We start from the raw sequence: 19,204 nt of genomic DNA, 5'->3' as shown, positions 1-19,204 counted from the left end.
GAAGTCCAGCATCATTCAACATCAACATATCCCAACATCATCACTCATACCGTCGTCACTCATCCAAACCCATAAACCCGTATTATAATAATGCAACTTCCGAATTAGCTCTGGTTGTCCGTTCTCTCAAAGCTGCCGACAAAGGATTTGTATAGCATGGCATCGGTATCGAAGTGTTTGAAGGCGCTCGCAGGTGTGAAGCTATACAAAGATCCAGATTGGACAATTGCTGGACTCGGATCTTGTATGAGGTGTATTCTCATGCGAGGCCCTGTCGCCGGAATGCACCAACAAGATTCCTTACAATATGTCAGGAACGCAAACTTGTGTGATTTTGTTTCAAAGGGCGATCAGGAGGGAGGGTAAGTCAAGGAAAAGCGTTTGCACTTGATGCCCGTTTCAGTAAACCGGACCTGCTGCTTCTCATAGTTCCGTCCTAGACAACTTGTGTAATGTCCTAGTAACGCTACCATTATGACCTCTGGAGCTGCTATGCTGTATCAAGCCACATAGGTGGCTTCTCCTACACGACCTGGTGTCATGGTCGCCACTGCTGGATCTGGACATTCGTTCAAGTTTACGCTTGTCTTGGGAGATGTCATAGCTGATATATTTGAAAAGAATGCAGCGTCTGCCGTGTATGGAGATGTATTTAGATGGAGGACTGCGAAGAAGGCTGGAGTAGAGCTTCAGGGAGAGGAAGGGCGTGTTGTGAAAGCTGCTCGCGGACGAGAAGAACTTCAAGCTCATCGAATGGCGCATCGTGACGAGCTTTTAGCTGGTAAATTATAAATGAAGGAGTGCATGTAATAGCTCATAGTAGTTTCATATAGATCTCGAAATTGCATGATTTCTCGCGTTTTCTTTGAAGCTTCGTAAGCTTCGTTTCATTATAGATTCCATATACTAACTATGCCTATAATCGCATCTCGACACGCTGAAGAACAACTGTTGTTGGGAACTACAAACCTCTGCGCAAAAAGATCAAACATTTGAAGGCAAACTGAAGTTGAAGAAAAAGCTTATTGAGCAGGTAAGTTCCAACAATTGTAATGATGTATAACGAAGTATAGCGTCTTATCTGCATTTTAAACTAGACCTTGGCTGCAAAGGAACGATACAAATGTCAAGTAGTCAACGGAGGGCTGCCAAAACTCCTGGAAAGATAAGGCCGGTCAAGAAAAGTGTACGCTTCAGCTCTATCAATCTATGAGAGAACCCGTTTGTTCCATTTGAAGTACATCTTTGTTGTGTTTACTGCATCAAAAAACTTGTCTACAAGTTGATGTAAAAGCTGAGAGATTGGAGGCCCGAGGAGGCATATTGTATTCGTCAAGACTTGATGAATCATGTTACTTAATGTTGCTTCCGAAGCTGATTACCCTGGCGCTTTGTTGGTACTCACACAACCCTTGTTCGGTTGACAGGATAGCCAGTTTGATGAAACTTGGGGGAAACTCTCTGCAGCTATTGGTGAAATATACCACAAGAATGCCAGTACTCTGAGTTTTGAAGAAATATATCGGTCGGTGCAAAAAAAGAAGGGTGTGAATGTGTTATATGAGTGCTGAGCTAACTCGTTACTACTCGACATACAGCAATGCATACAACATGGTCCTCAACAAGCACGGCGACAGACTATACAATGGCGTACGAGACGTCATCTCCAAACACCTCGACGATGCAGTCGCAGAAGATATAGTTGATCTCTTTGAACGCAGAGACGACTTTCTCCGTGAAATCAGACTGGTCTGGTCAGATCACACAACATGCATGCTCATGATTCGTGATATCCTAATGTACATGGATCGTGTTTATGTGAAAACTGCTGGTCTACCAATCGTTTACGACATGGGATTGGACTTGTTTCGTGAGCGGGTCGTGAGATCCCCGAAACATGATATCAAGGGACATTTAAAGGACACATTGCTGCGTGAGATTGAGAGAGAGCGTGGTGGTGAAGCTATTGATAGGCAGGTTGTAAAGAGTATTGTGGAGATGATGTTGACGCTGCCTTCGTCGCTTGGTAATTCCAAGGATTATGAACCGTCGTTTTTTTGCACGATGAGCTCATCAGCTCTTGCTTTACAATCGCTTTTAGAGAAGAGGAACGCAGCAGGAGATTTGATCAAGACAGAAGGCAGTACAGTCTACCATGCTGATTTTGAGCCCGCCTTCTTGGAAGCAAGTGCTACATTCTACAAAACGGAGTCAGATCGGTATTTGGAACATTCAGATGCTACAGCATACCTGAAACAGGTATGTTCCGGGATTGATTGTCTGTGCGTAGTGTTTATTTTTCTTTGAATTTCGTGCAAACTAACAACAATGTAAACGTTCAGGTTGAAAGGAGGTTGCGAGAGGAAGAAGAGAGAACAAAACACTACCTTGCTTCAGGAACCGAGCCACATATACGAGCAGTTGTGGAGCAACAGACACTTCAGAATCATGTCAAGACTATTATTGAGGTTTGGACGATTTTGTTCTTGCTTTTTTTGCCGATGCTAGTCGACTTACAGAAGGTCCTTGTTAGATGGAAGGATCTGGACTAGTATCCATGCTTGAATACGACAAACATCCAGATCTCTCACGAATGTACAAACTATTTTCACGAATATCCAATGGTCACCCGTCAATGAAAAAGGCCGTCGCCAATCACTTGCTAGCCTTGGGCAAGAACTTGAATGAAACGCTAGGAGGTCTCCCCTCTACCATCAGTAATCCCACCACCACAACGATACCCACAGAACCACTTCCTGGCCCATCAGCATCGTCATCCGCGGACGTAGTAAAAGCCACAACCTCAAACCAAGACGATAATGGTGCAACCAATATGGACGAAGATGGTGCAGAAACTGCTGCTGCCGCTTCTTCATCAAATGTAAATGGGGGTCCAACCCCACTGAAATGGGTGGAAGCTATTCTGGCACTCAAGGACAAGTTTGACGCTACTTTAGAAATTGCATTTGGTAAAGACAAGTCCTTCCAGACTGATATAAACTCAGCCTTGGAAGTGGTTATAAATCGTAATAATAAGAGTCCAGAGTTTGTTAGTTTGTTTATTGATGAGAATTTGAGGAAGGGATTGAAAGGGGTGAGTTGCGATTGTGTTCATTCCCTCATCTTTGTGCTTTTCGGCGCTTACTTTTTCAGCACTTTACTTCTAAGATAAAGTTGCTCACATCTCTCATATTATAGAAATCTGAAGAAGAAACTGAAGTCGTTCTGGACAAGACCATCACCATATTCCGATTTATACACGAAAAGGACGTATTCGAACGTTACTATAAACAGCACTTGGCCAAACGATTACTATTTGGACGATCTGTATCAGATGATGTAGAAAAGTCAATGATTGCCAAGCTCAAGGTCGAATGTGGTTATCAATTCACCACCAAGCTGGAAGGCATGTTCCAGGACATGCGAATGTCTTCAGATACCCAAACGGATTTCCGACACTACATGTCTCAACTAGCAAACGCACCATCATCCATGTTTGAATTATCCGCATCTATCTTAACATCGACATTTTGGCCTATATCATCCACCATATCATCATGTGTATACCCGACAGAAGTGCAAGCCATTGTCGAGAATTTCCAAAGGTTTTACTATGGTAGACATTCAGGTCGTCGATTGACTTGGTTGCCACATCTCGGAACTGCTGATTTGAGGGCACAGTTTGAAAAGGGTAAAAAGGAACTCAACTTGTCGACACATGGGATGGTTGTGCTTGTTGGTGTATTTAATCGGGTGTCTGATAATGAGTGGGTAACGTATCAGCGTATAGCAGATGAAACGCAGATACCGGATGTGGATTTGAAGAGGTGCTTGCAGAGTTTGTCGTTGGCCAAGTATAAAATATTGCTGAAGAAGGCTAAAGGACGTGAAGTTGGTCCTGGTGATGAGTTCCAGGTGCGACGATTAACGATAGTGTACTTTTTCCTCGTTTGTTTGGTTTGCAGCCTACGCAAAATAACATGAGGTTACTGCTTATGTATCGGAGGAATTAAACTCATACCATGTTCACTCTCGATTAGGTCAACATCAAATTCACCCATCAACTCCAAAAAATCAAAATCTTGACCATTGCATCCTCAAATGCTGGTACGAATGCGAATCAAATGGAATCAGAAGCAGAACGAGCCGAGACGGTTGCCAAAGTAGATGAAGAACGCAAACATATGCTTGAAGCAGCCATTGTACGAGTCATGAAGGCACGTAAAAAGATGGTACATAATGACTTGGTGATTGAAGTCACCAAACAATTGACTGGTCGATTTGCACCTACTCCTCCTATGGTCAAGAAACGTATTGAGGGATTGATTGAACGGGAATATTTGGAGAGGGATAAGACTGATAGGTATGGCGCCTGTATATATGCGGTGTTTTTTTGCTATGATCTAATTCATTTGTGTTTAGGAAACTGTACGTTTATCAAGCATAAATGCTGTAATGGATCTTAAGGAGGGCCTCGTGTTCTTGTATTTTGTAGAATAAACGGAAAAGGAGTTGCTCAGCATATTGCTTGGCATGGCACAGGTTGTCGTCCTCGGGGTCCAGGGGGGGGGGGGGGGGGTTGTCTGATGAGCTTCATCTTTCTTTTGGCGTACATTTTCAGTGCTCGCCTCTCAACAGGACACATGAGTCCATGAAAGCTTGAATGGGCGGGATGGTGGGAATGAGAGCAAGCTGGACCTCCCTTGAAACGGAACGAGTAGGCGACGCAGATTGACACCATCTTACTACCTTTTTGTGCGCTATTTATTTTCAACAAATAATGAAGGTGCATTTTGTACTCCAATGATTTACAGAAAGATTTGCAAGTTCTCTTCATCCTCTGTATTCAGAGAAAACCGAAACGAAACTGGATTCAATGTTCTGGTTGTGTTGTTTTAAAAAATACAGCAGAATAACGGGCCTAAACTTGAAGAAGCAGGGCGTGATTAGACGAAGGAGACATGTCGTGATTACGCCTCTTCGAGTCCTTTCGACCTTTTTTGCATCTCTACAGAATTTCTCAAAATTCAAACGCACACGCGATCAATTACAACTATGGCAGTTTCTGCATAGTCTCACGTAGCGAAATCACCCTGCCATGGCTGTTGCAGTCAATGCAACCGCCGATAAAGCGCAATGCTACTTCCCAGATTCAGCAAACCTAGTTCCTGGAACAACTGGTTACTTTGTCATGTACTTTGGCTGGACGATCTGTATTATTCTGGCCATACTCAGTACGATTTTTACAACCAAATTGGTGGTATGTTGATATATGATATCCTTGATTTGGGTTGTGATGCATGTCGTTTTCGCTTGGCATTTGGATGTTTGGATCAAGATGTTTATTGGTTTGAAGGACAGTAGAGAGATGATGATATCCTGATTCGCCCATTTTATTTTTCACTAGTACAAGCATTTCCAGCATTATAATGCACCTGAAGTTCAACGCCATATCGTTCGAATTCTGATGTGAGTGATGGAAGACGAGAAGCAAAAAAAGAGTTGCGGTCGTGCGTTAGTGCAAATCTGCATTGATCCATGCCGTATACATGATCTGGATGGGATTCAAGTCCGAGATCTATCATTTCCATTAAAAGATCTATTTGATCAAAGGAGTGATCTGGCAGAATGCATATGTCTCTCCCTTCCATTGCAAGCACTCTTCGACCAAAAAATCGAAAGCTTGATATTCTAAATCCTTCCCTTTTACATAGGATGGTACCGATCTACTCAATCGTAAGCACATTCCAGTTTCGATGGTTTAATCTCGCTACGGTGTATGAATTGGCTTCGAGTATCTATGAGGCGTTTGTAGTCTGGAGGTGATTGATCGTTTGAGTTCATGCACTTGTCAGCTTGGACAATGCCCCCTTGTTACTTATACTTTTTGTTCCTTACAGTTTCTTCTCATTAATGCTTATATACGTTGGAGACGATGCAAAAGAACAACACGAAGCTTTATCCAAGATGCCAGATCATGCGTGTATGATTCCCCTAAACTGGATTTGGAGGAAAAAGTTCAGCCCGAGAGGACGAACATTCTTCATTGTGTCGAGACTGGGAGTGTTGCAATATGTTGTTGTCAAGTAAGGATAAACAAGCATCGCTGTTGTTCTGAAGTAGGTGATTGATGTTCTTTCTCGTTACTAGGCCCTTGACGAACATACTTGGCATTGTGCTGGAATATTATGATTTGTTGTGTCCTCAGTCATTTGCTATATACCATGGTGAATTCTGGGTTTCGGGATTGGCAATGATTTCAGTTTCAATCGCTATGGTATGTGTATGAGAAAAAACGGTCCTCATCATCTCGTGCAAAGCGAAGTACTCAGGTTTTAGCCAACTTTGTGTCTTCTAACAACACAGCTATTACTCTAGTATATCCTTCTCACATTCTACTTTGTGGTTCATGAGGAAATCCAAAAACACAATCCATTGCAAAAGGTATGTTTCTCAGAATATTCAGATACTTTTTTCGTTTCTTTTTGCGCTTGTCTTGTGTGAGGATAACATTCTGCGCATCTCTTATTGGCGAGTAATAAGGGGCTCTCTGCTTTATTCAATACACCTCACACGTGTTTCATTCAAAACAGCTCTTGGCAGTCAAGTTTGTTGTCTTCCTGAGCTTTTGGCAAAACATCATATTGGGATTCCTGGCCGGCTCTAATTTATTACCGTCCTTCCCACCATGGACACCTGGTGGACTTGCTGCTAGTCTTCAGTCGCTACTGTTGTGTATTGAGATGGTAACGGCCAAAAAGAAACATATATATATAGCTGTGGAGTAGTGGAAGACTTCACTCACATTTCTTCCTCTCTTCTAGTTTATTGCTGCTGTATGGCATCAATGGGCATTCGCATGGCAAGAATTCCTCACAAACCAACACCCGTTGCCTACACCTGTATGGAAGGGATTCTACGACTCTTTGCTCTTCCGAGATGTAGTATTTGATGTCGCTCGAATGCCTAAAGAAGTCAAGGAACATCGACAATACAAGGTGCAAAAAGTAGCTGGAAAGGCAGTGAATGAGTTGTATGATAATTACATGTCTACGAGTGACGGTGTTGGTACTAGTAGTGGGAACGATGACGAGATCACAATTGTAGCAGCACCTTTGCCAACTGCTCAACCTGATGTGAAGGGTAAAGGACCATTGGTTGCGACGATTATGAAGACACGTCAGGTATAATTCAAACACATCTCTGCTTTCTACTTGCGCACCTATCTTTTCCATTTTATTTTAGGAGAGCGGAGGCTGGTTGGGATCAGGCTGGTATCCTCCAACAGCTGCCGATAAAGAGATTTCGTTGGAAGAAGTAGAGATTGAAGACTCGAAAATGCACTTCGAACGAGGACACGAAGGGCTAGATGTTGACCAATGGAGTGAATCAGAAGTTGATGTGCGGCATCACGTCTTTATTGAAGATTCATTTAAACGTCGCAAGAGTCTCCCAATACCTCCAGTCGCTGCTGGTACAGCCCAACCACTAAATAGTAGTACCAATCTGACTACCAGTGGTGTTGATCAACCCCCTCGCCTTCCCACCAAAGTATATGATACGCCACCATCGGCACCCACTAGTAGTAATAAGCCACCATTGAAAGGTATCCTCGTGTCAGCTCCAACTAAACGACCATCACTATCAGAAACCCAACCTGAAATGCGGCAGTCGACTGCTACCGATATTTATATGCTGATGGGACCGATGACGTCTGAGCCAAAGGCCGAAGTAGAAGAAGAAGTAAATGTAGAAGAAAAGCCAGCTGAACCGGTTGAGAATGTGCCGAATAATGTTGGATGGGTAGATGGTGATGCAGCAGTACCAGCACCTGTTGTGTCAACAATTAGAAGAGGATCGGCTCCAAAGAAGTTGCCAGATATCCCTGTTACTGTAGCTCATCAATTCCCAGCTAGATCTGAATCTCTGAATGTAAATAATCAAGATTATTGAAAGGGTTGTGGTCGTGTAGATAGCTTGTAGGATGATGTAACATATTTCCAATTTTATATGATTTAATTATCTACGTCGATAAGGTTGGAAAACGCGGAAATGAGGCATCATCATGATCTGCATGATAGTCAAACTTGATGGTTGTGTAACGGAAATTCCAGAACTTCGACGACAAGAGATTAATATCACGTGTAGAACAAGTAGCAACATGAACGGTGAACCGGATACTGCTAACTTGTCTGAAGTCTTGCGTAAGTCTCAATCCGCCTTCTCTGGTGCTTAACTCCTCGATTCGTCTGTCTGCTCACAATCTCTTGCCCTCCTTTTATGCCACGCAGCCCACGAACTAACTCTCAAAGTCTTGACCTACCTGCCACCAAAAGACTTGTGCAACTGCCAAGGTGATTTGTCTATATCGATTCCGAAAGCAGCGTGGTGGGATTTGTTCCTAACGACATCAAACTTTTGACATAATTCAGAAGCAAGCAAGATCTTATGCTTGCTTTCGTCTGATGATTTGGTCTGGAAGGAGGCGTGTAAGCGTGAATGGGCTGATAAGAAGCACTCGCCATTGTCGCTTCACCCAGCTGGAGACTATTCAAAGGTTTGGCTGGTGATGGATCATGGATCGAGAAGGAACGATTGTTATTAACTGTTTTCGATTTGTTGTATATTTGAAAGGTCTTGTCAACGCTAAACAATGACGAGATGAAGACCATCTTGACTCGTCGTGGGATTTCGGAAGATCAGATTCCTGACACGTAAGTAAACCGTCTTGATTCTTTGATTTGGGTATCATAGTGCCAATTGTTTGATATTTTAATTAGACGAGATGATCTCCGTATCATGGTCCGCAACACCAGGCCACGTGGTGCTCCTAAAGGATCTTCCAAATGGAAGATCTCGTTCGTTGCTGCACTTGCAGACTCTCAACGAACCGACATTACTGAGTACGAGTTGATGAACATGAAATGGTGGGTATAAGCAAGCTTCTGGTTATATTGTGGATATCTATAGGAACGAACTTACACCGATTTATAGGCTATACCGTGATGTATCCCGCTATCATGGATACAGTCGCTGCGAGCCTGTGATTTTCAGCGCGGATCGCACCCGCGCTGGAATCGCTGGATGGCCTATGCGTCGACGCTGGCGTATGGTTAACGGGAAAGTCAAGGTTGACCAGTTTGATCCTCATCAAGGCATGTTAGGAACCTTTCCCTTGGTCTGGTCAATAGTTCTCACAAGTCGCTTCTTTAGCAACTCGCAATGAGGATTGGTCATGGGTGATTTATAACGATTGGGTGCACTATGAGAGTGTAGACGAATACCCAAAGAAGGATGCTAATGCTAAGCCACCTCCAGCTTTACGTACGTATGATAAAAGTGTATTGGACTGTCAACTGTATGCTAATCAAGTTTCACACTTAGCTGCCTTTGAATATAATCATATTGGGTACGGCGGCTTTCAATTAGAGGAAGATGATGATGAATAGTAAAAGTTAAAAGGGGGCTGTTTGCTGATGGTGGAGTGCTTTTGGCTGCTGGTTCATGTATAGTAGAGATTTTTTACAAACAAATTCAAATATAAGTCAGTGTGTGAAAAATTTCGGGATGCGTTCTCATCAGTGATAACCAAGTGACTTTTTCGTTCACAGGATTATTAGATTCAAGCAAGGAAACACGTCCAGTACATATCGGCAAAAGACATCAAGTCGTTGCTTATCTTGCTGGGCATCCGAAGTGTCATTGTTTGCATCATACGGAAGGGTCGTTCCGTTCCAGATCTGAAGGTATGGACACGATTTACGAGCTCGAACGAGTTGAATGAAGCTGTTTGATAAAGATTCATACCTCTGTTTGCAAGTTTTTCAACTCCCGCCTGCGAAGGCAGGAATCGCTTTCTGTTTCGAACTGACATCAACCTTCCAATAGAAGAGAACTCGAGATCTACGTTATAGGAAGGGGTGGCATCACCTAGCCAAGGCAGCCAGGCACCAATTCGCCTCTTCTCGTCATCTGCCTCCTGTGTCCTGGTCGAATGTATTGTCCCTGAAACCGTGAAAATTCAGTTTTTTGCGAGTAAGGAAGTTTCGTTTCAAAGTATCGGTCGCTGCTATCTAAATTTAGGATTTGATTTTGTGTTATAGAGTAGCAACGAGCCATAGACGTTAATCTCTTGCCTAGTTGGAGCTTTGGACGAGCTTTTCGCAAAATCAACACACGTCCGCAAAAAATCCAAAATGAGTGCAACAATCACTAGTTTACCATCTGGAGCCAATGGAGTCGGTAGAGACATGTATCATCAAGGTGCTGGAATGGTCATGAGTGTCCATGCTCCAAAGGTACTAGGAAACTGTTTGAGAACAAGCTGTATCTTGCCATGATGTCATGTTGGTTTTTGAAACAGAATGGCTGGAGCAATACGCTACACACATCACCTAACTAACCGTGAACCTGCATCATCGTTGCTAGACTACTATTCATGTCACAAAGATAGTGCTGGATCGTGCTGATCTACGAGCATTCTTCCAAAAGATGCCTGGTTTTGTGTACGTCTTTTTCACACCCCGACTGTGATGATGTTTTATAATCATTTCTTAACCAAACACGTGAACCAATTCCTTTTTTTTTAGGAGAATATCCTTTCATGCGGATTACGCGTTTGTATGTTTCAACGACATACCACACGCCGTGCAAGGCATCGAACGAGTTCACACTACATCTGAGATGTTTGCAGCATACGCTAAATTTGGCGTGAGTTGCAACACGACTCCCAGTATCGCAGTAGCACCAAACCCTATATTGTATATATCCGTCTTTCCTTACTTTACGGAAGCAGAATTGACTCGTATCTTTCGTGGCTATGAAGGATTCGACTCGGTTCGCTTCTGTCCAGGGCATTGCCTAGTCCGTTTTGGAACTGTGGAATTAGCTACCAAGGCACTAGAAGACTTGAACTCAACGACAAATCTATTTGCCAACTATTCCACAAAAGGTGCTAAGGGAGGGTTCCCAAGTAGCGGTAGTAATGCTAGTATCGCTACAAGTAATAGTAGTAGCAGTAGTAGCAGCAATAGCAGCAACAGCACTGTCACACCATTATCCAAGACCATAATGCCACGTCCTCCCACTGGTATGGCTCTACATCCGCCAAATGCTTGGATACCGGAAGCTACTCAGCAGCAGTCAGTCAACGTGGCAGTATCTGCTACTTATTCCTCTGCTGCCGAGATGGATCATGCCACCACTGCTACAACAAACGGTGTTGGGTTGCATACCATACACGTAACCAACATCAATACTATATCCAAGGCTAATTTGCGTCGAATGTTTGCTGGATTTGAAGGATTCAAGAAGGTGGCATTTTACACAGGTAATCAGATTCTATCACAAGACTTTTTTTGTCCTCTGCTGATTGTTTGAACATTACTAGATTACTGCTTTGTGGTGTTTGCAAACACACGAACTGCATCTACAGCTATTGAAGAGTTATTGTTCACGACAAGGATGAAGGCTAATTTTGCAAAGGTACGCGAGTTGTGTAGTCGAGCAAAAACAATCCACCTCTTACCAGTCGTAATTCCACAGAGTGATTTTGGTCCACATCCTCCTTCACCGTCATCCACTGGAATACCAAGTAATATCATACGAGTATCTGATTACCCTCCGAATACTGAGACATTTGAGGTATGAAGAATTTCGCAATGTGCAAAAAAAGCCGCAACATTGGCTCCTGCACGTGGTAACACAGCTCAACTTTTTCTCATAGCTATCAGAAGTGTTTGAAGAATATGAAGGCTTTACAGATATCCAACTCTTCCATGGATCATGCCTGGTTCATTTCCGAGACAGTGTTACCGCTAGTCGGTGCCTAGAAGATATTAACTCGACAACAAACTTTACAGCGCAGTACTCGAAAAAGCCATCATATGTCGGTACCCCTAGCAACAAGTATACAGGTTACGCTCCTTCATTAACAACACCAACAGCCTCACCATATGAATACTACGATCCAAGCTCTACACCATCTCCCGATAGTTCACGAGCATCAAATAACTATGGCATGATGCCGATGCAGTACCTCTCGCATGCAGCAGATATGTACCCACCCTTCTTACAACAGACGGCGTCTTCGTCCACATTGGTGGACGATGACGACGAGTTTCTATTGCAACATAATCCATTGCATCTGCATCACAACAACAACAACAACAACAACAACAACAACAACAACAACAACAACAACAACAACAACAACAACAACAACAACAACAACAACAACAACAACAACAACAACCGCAGCAGTCATCATCAATACCCTCGCTGGCACCATCGTCTAATTCGTCAACGTCGTCACTACTTCAGCCAACATCGTCATCATCACTGGATTTGACGATAATACCAACTAGTACTAGTAATAGCAATAGCATCCTCTCCTCCCAGCCACATTCACCACACCATCAAGTCGTACCGATAGGTACAGAATTTGCCATCAACACGAACAGCAATAACAATAACAGCAAAGACGAACACTCAACAACACGATCAACCATGTCACCGCTGCCACTTCAACAGACATCCTCCCCAATAAACAGCACTCCGTCATTATTAGTCAAGAGTAATAGCAGTGCTGCTCTCCCTCTCCCTGCAACAACACCATCACCATCATATAAATCATTCGAGTCACAGTCAACACTATTCAAAGAATTCCTGGACGCACTCTTACTGAAAATCAGTACCCTGGAACGAGAAAACACTGAACTGAAGGACCAATTAGCGTGCAAGAATGTCGATCCTGCCTCAAGTAACATGATCAACGCTTCATTATCATCGTCTAGTATATCCAGCACTTCATCCACCGCATCATCTGCAACAGCAATGGCAGCTGATAATGATGCTCAACAGCAGCAGCAACTGCCACAGGAAGTGTCTCGCTTGGCTCTGGAAAATAGGTCGTTACGAGCTGATTTGGCTAATATGAGGAAATCGTTGGAGTCTCTTGAACGGGCGCACAAGCAGTGTGCAATGTTTGAAGGTCTGTTGGCTATCTGTGAATAACTAGTGTCTCTCGCTCTTAAAATGATTGGGATTTTTGCTTTCTCTTCTTACTTACGTATTAATTGCTTTTTGTCTTATAAATAATTTTGTTTGTGTGTGTGGAAATATAATACCTTGTATATATCGCTTGAACTATGTCTTTGTGCGTCAGTTTGGAAGGCGTCTGCGTTCCCTTGATAATTGGATCAGGCTTTGGGAAGACTGAGAGATAAACCGAAAGGAAGAGAGGACTTCTGGCATGCGATAGAACAGCTGCTTGGATGCTCATCTGATACTTTTTAACTTGAAACCTCTTCGGCATAATGTTTGGGCGATAAACAGGCCCAAGAAGCTCAAAAGGACGAAATAACCAGACGGCACAACCAAACTAATGGCCAATGGCTCTTTCTCCGGTGCTCAATATCACGAGCTAGAAGATCTGAGTGCCAAACGGTTGGCATCGGATGGGCTGGATGTCAGAGATGATGGACATCAACTCGAAACTGATGTGGTGCGAGAAACCACACACGTTTTGTGGATTTGCCAAGCGATAATTATGGAATTATTAATTTATTCAGTATAACTTGAAGCTGACGTGTAACTTTTCTAGGACTTTGAAGTCAAAGAACCACTTTTGGAGGAAAATGTCATTGACGAGGAAGAAGAGTTGACCAACTCACCAGTCCCTGAGGTCGCTGCCGTAGTTCCAATATACGACGATCCAAGCCTCCCTGTCATGACATTCAGATACTGGGTTCTCAGCACGCTCTTCACAATCATTGGATCTGCAACCGGAGTCTTTTATTTCTTTCGATCGTCTGCGATTACTCTGTCATTGTTTTTCGTTATTTTGTTATCGTATCCGCTTGGAGTTTTCATGCATCAGGTATGGCGATGTTGTCTGGAACCATGCTCGTGGTGTATTCAAGCATGATTAACAGCTTTTTTGCTAGGCCATGCCAACACACGCATTCTACAACCCGGGCCCATTTAACGTCAAGGAACACACTCTGATTGTAGTCACGGCGTCGTGTGCAATTCAAGTCGCATATGCTATCGATATCGTCAGCGTCCAAATCTTATTCTACCACCAGGATGTTGGTTGGATTGCATCTTTATTGTTGCTGTGGACTACACAGTGTCTTGGGTACGGATTAGCTGGGCTGCTGCGAAGATGGCTGGTGTACCCGTCACATGCATATTGGTAAACTTTGATTCTCTGATTGACAAAATAAAACTTGGTCAAAACAGTCATTGATATGTTTTCAACAATAGGCCTGCCAGTCTTCCTCTCGTGACAGTCATCACGTCCATGCATTCAGCATCATCAGAGAATAATACTTTGATGAAGACGGTAAACCATGTTTCCACAAAACAATCCAGCGAAGTATACATATTTAACCTTTTTTTAGAGGCTTCGATTTTTCACAAAAGTCGCAGTTCTCGTCGCTATTTGGCAACTGGTGCCTGGATTTATAGCTCCGACCCTGAGCTCTGTTGCTCTCATGTGTCTGTTTGGAGGAGGGCCAACCGAAACCATCTCGAAGATCGCCGCTCAAGTTGGATCAGGTTTCTTAGGAGGTGGATTCTTTGCACTGTCATTAGACTGGAATTATGCAGGTGTTCTCTCACCTCTCGTAACGCCGTTCTGGTCACTCTTAAACGTACTGGCTGGTGTAATTGGTCATGTTTGGATATTGACACCATTCATATTCAACTATACGAATCTATGGAATGCAAAACTCTTCCTGGAAGCGGGTCTCATGTACAGTGTGTCCACGTTTGCTTATAATGGATCAGCCCCTGCTGGACAACAACTCACACCCTATAATGTTTCTCGCGTGCTTAATCATACAACATTGACATTGGACATAGACGCTTATAATGCTTATTCGCCCCTCAAGTTATCACCGTACTGGGCTCTAGTATACGGATTTTCGTTTGCAGCTCTGACTGCTACGCTGATGCACGTGTATTTATTCTACGGGAAGGAGATTACTGAAGGAGTGTCATCTACTGTCAAGCAACGCAATCGAGACGTTCACGTAAGGATGATGTCCATATACCCTGAAGTACCTAATTGGGTTTATATGACTGTATTGGCTGCTATGACTGTGTTGTCTATTATTGTGATTGAAGTCTGGTGAGTTGACAATCGACATCCCTTTAAATCTTCGCTTGTTTGGTTTTCGTGCATCTTTTCACTAGCTTGAACCGCAAATGAACAATCTTGGTAGGAATGTCCAGCTGCAGTTAAAATGGTGGGGTTTGTTGTTGGCTATTGCTATGGCGTGTCTGTTTGTTTTGCCAGTGGGACTCATTCAGGCTATTTCGAATTATCAAATTGGTACGAGGGGGAAAAAGCAGCTGCTTGTATCGCAACACTGGGGCATCGCATTTTGACGATTCTTAATCCTGAATAAACTCATCGCATCTAGGTATCAATGTCGTAACAGAATTTTTAATTGGTTTGATTCTTCCTGGACAGCCAGTGGCCAATATTGTTTTCAAGGTAATGCCTTCTGAGACCTCCGTGGCATTCCTTTTTTGCGCACTTTAACTACCACTTCTTTTTAGACGTATGGATATATGGCCATGTCTCAAGCTCTGAATTTAGTGTCGGATTTGAAGTGGGGGCTCTATATGAAGATTCCCCCTCGGATGATGTTCATTGGTGTGCTGCAGCACAAGGTTTTTTATGTCGCAGTGAAGAGGCATGATACATGTGCTGAACTGTTCTCGTTTCCCACGAAAGGTCAATTCTATGGAACGATTCTTGGAAGTGTCGTAAACTATGTCGTGATGAAGGCACTGTTTGCTAGTGTGCCAGCTATTCAAGCTTCAGCTGATGGTCACGGTACCGAACAAAACTGGAATCCGCGTTCTTCTCGAGTGTTTTACTCTGCTTCTTTGATCTGGGGCCTGATTGCACCAGCCAAGTTCTTTGGTGGAGAGTACTCTGTGCTCTTTTTGTTCTTTTTGATTGGGTAAGGTTTGCAGCAACGGTATGGTCTTGAATCTCACTAACATGCGTCGTTTGTCATAGTCTTCTGGTGCCAGTCCTCCTGCACTGGTTGCATCGTCGATATCCAAAGCTGGGGTTAAACTATATCGTTACTCCCATCATTTTTCAAGCAACTGGAAATGCTGGGCAGAATGGAGCCAACACTCAAACCACTGGCTTGATCATTTCCATCTTCTTCATGTATTGGATACGAACGAGACATCCACGCTGGTTTGGTATCGTGAGTCTTTGTGTGTGACTTGTTGGGTCGGTTGGGTTGATAACCAACATTCTCTGTCTCTAGTACAATTATAGCCTATCCGCCGCGCTGGACTGTGGAGCTTTTGCTGCAACTATATTCATATATCTGGTGTTCACAGTTAGGAATGTGAGGTTTGGTACGTGGGTGCTCAATCCAGAACCGTCGTATTGGAGCTCTGCCGAATGTAAGTTTGATTGATGTTAAGAATATCGTCGTGATCTATGGAAATTGGGTGCTGATCTGGCATGGTTCTCATCACAAATCACGTCGTTGTAGATTGTCAGACCAACCACACGTTCAACTAGTTCTCTAGATATAGATAGGAAGTAGACGTAGACGTACACGCCTAAATTATGTACATGTAGTGTAATAATAAGATTGTTTGAATCGAAGGAAACGTGTTTCGTCTCATTAATTCACACTCGTCCCAAACTCACAAATAGACGAAGTTTATCTCAATGCCACCACAAGGAAAGAAGAAGGAGACCGCTCCAGGGTAAGCTTGAAATGATCGCAGTCAAATCGTTTCTTCATCTTTTCCTACTTGCTTTTCGTTGCTTTGCGCCTTCTGTTTAAAAAAAGATCACATTTATTTTGCTGAAAATGTCGATTGCTCTAAGACTTTGAAGTTAACAAGCACTCTTCTTGATTTATACATACTTAGCCAGCGACCTATTACCGGCTTCTTTGGAAAGGAACCCATGAAAGGGTATGCATCAGCGCTTGAATCAAACATTGCGGGACAAAACATTGATGTCGCGCTTGGATCCAACCCCTACGACGACAAGTCGGTACCAGCTGAAATCCGATTGATATCTTACACTATATTGGATATTAGAACAGTTCCCATCGCGGACAGCAAGGAAAAGCCGGCTTTAGTTACATCGTCACCAGGTAGAGTTTGAATGAGGCTTGCGATCCGTTCCAATATCGGACGTTTCTGCATTCAACTCATATTGATAAAGTCTTATCGTTCCATTAGGTATCATATCGGTCGCTTCGTTTTTGAAATCTGACGACATACAGTCTGTTTAGTTTTTCGTATTTTTTAGAAGACAAGATGGACGTTGATACACCAAGTCCAAAGAAAAGTAATTTTATTTGCATATTTAATTCTGCTATTCAAGAACATTTGATTTGAATGAAATGACTCACTAAAAATACTCGCATAATGTCTTGATTTCTAGACACGCAGAAGCGACCATCACCAACAATGGAGTTAGCTCTTTCCAAATCCAAACGCCTCAAGTTTGATGCCCAAATGGACGAAGAATCTTCACGGGAAGCTAGTCCGAATATGAGGACTCTCGATGAAACTCCCAGCTCACCACTCAGTTATTTGAACATGTTGGATGCCGAGGACGACGATGATGACGATACCATCACGATCAGAAGTCCATTTGGAAAACAGTTAAGAATGAACCAAAGAAACAGTTGGAAAGTAAAAGATGTGTCCTAATAATCTCCTTTTCTCGCCACAACAATTTACAGTAGGTCAGAACGCGAACATTCCCGCCCACAACGAAAATCCGCTCGCTCAAAGAAGGTCGACTATGAAGAACCAGGCAACGACCCTGAACTCGACACACCTAAGATGATAAACATTATGAATCCCACTTCCAAGGTCAAAACAGCATCCAGCGTGCTGGCTGCTCTGGCCAAAACGTTCCATGTTCGGGCAATTGGTATGGAGAACTTGGCAGCTATTAAAGCCTTTTGGGCTCAACCAGATCCAAATGCTCCTCATGAGTCTCCGTCTTTGGACGAGGTAAACTGAGCAAATATAAATATATGCATCGGAGCATTCGTCCAGATTCCTTTTCTCGGTGACTCTCCTCACACATTTCATTTGTAGTTTGCTGAAAAAACCATTGCAGTAGCCAAGGTTGCAATTTCACAAGAAATTCAATTGTTTGGAATACCCAAGGTATGAATATGCACTCTCATTCTCAATTGCTTCAGATTTTGACTTACACACACGTGTGGTTTGCTGTAGCCTGTTCCTACTATTGAGCTCAAGTCACCAAAACTACCTAGTCCCTTTGGATTGGACTTTACGGAATGGGCGCTAGGTACAGACATGTTACTCAAGTCACAGTTCCCCAGGAAATGTTGGCTTTTTGTTGCTCCTTTATCGTATTATCCTCTCACTCATTTCACCTACCTTTCTCATCATAATTAGATCCAAAGAAACGACGCGACCTTCTTATTGACAACATCATTCCTCTCGCATCTGCCAAATTATGGAAGAAGCTCCCACTCGACCTAGCAGAGTGGCTGTTTGGTTTAGGTACGTGCTGAGACTGTCTGATTGCTTTTTTTCTGCCTTATGTCTGACTTTGATTCATTGGTAGCATGCTACGATCCTGATTCAGTCACTGCTCAATATGCATGCGACAATCTCATGGCACAATTCTCGTCTGATTGTGTATGTTGCCAGCGATTTCGATTTTCTTTTGTTTGAAGAAACCAATTACCAAAACTCGATTTTATTAGACTTTTACTTCAGAGTGGAAGTTGGATTTTGAACGATTCACGGCCATCTTGGTATCGTTTGGATGTACACCACGTGTATACATGGATGACTTGACTTGCACTGTGCAAGCATTCAGTGTTGATGTAAAACCTCCTACTCTTGCTGGTACTATCGATGTAGATGGTGAACCGGGTATGCATAAATGAGAACTTTGGTTCGTTTTTTGCAACCAGACGTCTTTAGTCTTCTGGAACTGAAAAGATAACACCTGGCATTTAGAGCAACAACGTGGTCCAAGGTTACAAACTCTTGTCAACCTTGTCAAGTTGCTGATTGCGTCTATGGTCAAACAGTAAGTACAAGAATATCGGGCTCCGCATGTACTTTTTCGCCACATCTTTTAAGCACATTTTCCTTTTTTGCAATTAGGCTGTCAACAATACTAAAGGAAACCATCATAGACTGCATG

At 43.1% G+C, this 19,204-nt stretch overlaps 5 protein-coding genes across 5 annotated transcripts; all 5 read left to right on the top strand.

The window, feature by feature from the left end:
- Positions 1 to 156: 156 nt before the first annotated feature.
- On the top strand, positions 157 to 792 carry SmJEL517_g05202 (uncharacterized protein; the record flags this gene model as incomplete). Its single annotated transcript, XM_031171129.1, has 3 exons — positions 157 to 362; positions 430 to 460; positions 514 to 792. The coding sequence occupies 3 exons, from the start codon at positions 157 to 159 to the stop codon at positions 790 to 792; spliced, it is 516 nt and encodes a 171-aa protein (XP_031022886.1).
- A 331-nt stretch (positions 793 to 1,123) lies between these two features.
- SmJEL517_g05201 (uncharacterized protein) lies at positions 1,124 to 4,447 on the top strand (the record flags this gene model as incomplete). Its single annotated transcript, XM_031171128.1, has 9 exons — positions 1,124 to 1,186; positions 1,428 to 1,525; positions 1,599 to 2,026; positions 2,102 to 2,259; positions 2,343 to 2,468; positions 2,534 to 3,094; positions 3,199 to 3,915; positions 4,041 to 4,363; positions 4,423 to 4,447. 9 exons carry the CDS (start codon positions 1,124 to 1,126, stop codon positions 4,445 to 4,447), a joined length of 2,499 nt encoding a protein of 832 aa, XP_031022889.1.
- A 651-nt stretch (positions 4,448 to 5,098) lies between these two features.
- SmJEL517_g05200 (uncharacterized protein) lies at positions 5,099 to 7,953 on the top strand (the record flags this gene model as incomplete). Its single annotated transcript, XM_031171127.1, has 9 exons — positions 5,099 to 5,260; positions 5,408 to 5,469; positions 5,715 to 5,822; positions 5,901 to 6,086; positions 6,151 to 6,277; positions 6,379 to 6,444; positions 6,594 to 6,746; positions 6,825 to 7,184; positions 7,246 to 7,953. The coding sequence occupies 9 exons, from the start codon at positions 5,099 to 5,101 to the stop codon at positions 7,951 to 7,953; spliced, it is 1,932 nt and encodes a 643-aa protein (XP_031022888.1).
- Positions 7,954 to 10,196: 2,243 nt separating this feature from the next.
- On the top strand, positions 10,197 to 13,014 carry SmJEL517_g05199 (uncharacterized protein; the record flags this gene model as incomplete). The annotated part of the gene is made up of 7 exons (XM_031171126.1): positions 10,197 to 10,298; positions 10,429 to 10,505; positions 10,590 to 11,329; positions 11,390 to 11,484; positions 11,545 to 11,643; positions 11,726 to 12,100; positions 12,259 to 13,014. The coding sequence occupies 7 exons, from the start codon at positions 10,197 to 10,199 to the stop codon at positions 13,012 to 13,014; spliced, it is 2,244 nt and encodes a 747-aa protein (XP_031022922.1).
- Positions 13,015 to 13,384: 370 nt separating this feature from the next.
- Positions 13,385 to 16,589, top strand: SmJEL517_g05198 (uncharacterized protein; the record flags this gene model as incomplete). The annotated part of the gene is made up of 12 exons (XM_031171125.1): positions 13,385 to 13,504; positions 13,604 to 13,879; positions 13,947 to 14,197; positions 14,269 to 14,347; positions 14,406 to 15,136; positions 15,231 to 15,340; positions 15,432 to 15,505; positions 15,571 to 15,667; positions 15,749 to 15,980; positions 16,040 to 16,238; positions 16,302 to 16,443; positions 16,573 to 16,589. The coding sequence occupies 12 exons, from the start codon at positions 13,385 to 13,387 to the stop codon at positions 16,587 to 16,589; spliced, it is 2,328 nt and encodes a 775-aa protein (XP_031022921.1).
- Positions 16,590 to 19,204: the final 2,615 nt, after the last annotated feature.

This window comes from Synchytrium microbalum (genome assembly GCF_006535985.1).
Source record: "Synchytrium microbalum strain JEL517 chromosome Unknown SmJEL517_scf0044, whole genome shotgun sequence".
Classification (NCBI taxonomy): domain Eukaryota; kingdom Fungi; phylum Chytridiomycota; class Chytridiomycetes; order Synchytriales; family Synchytriaceae; genus Synchytrium; species Synchytrium microbalum.
Note: the sequence above shows the minus strand (reverse complement) of the source record. Positions and strands in the feature narration are given on the sequence as shown.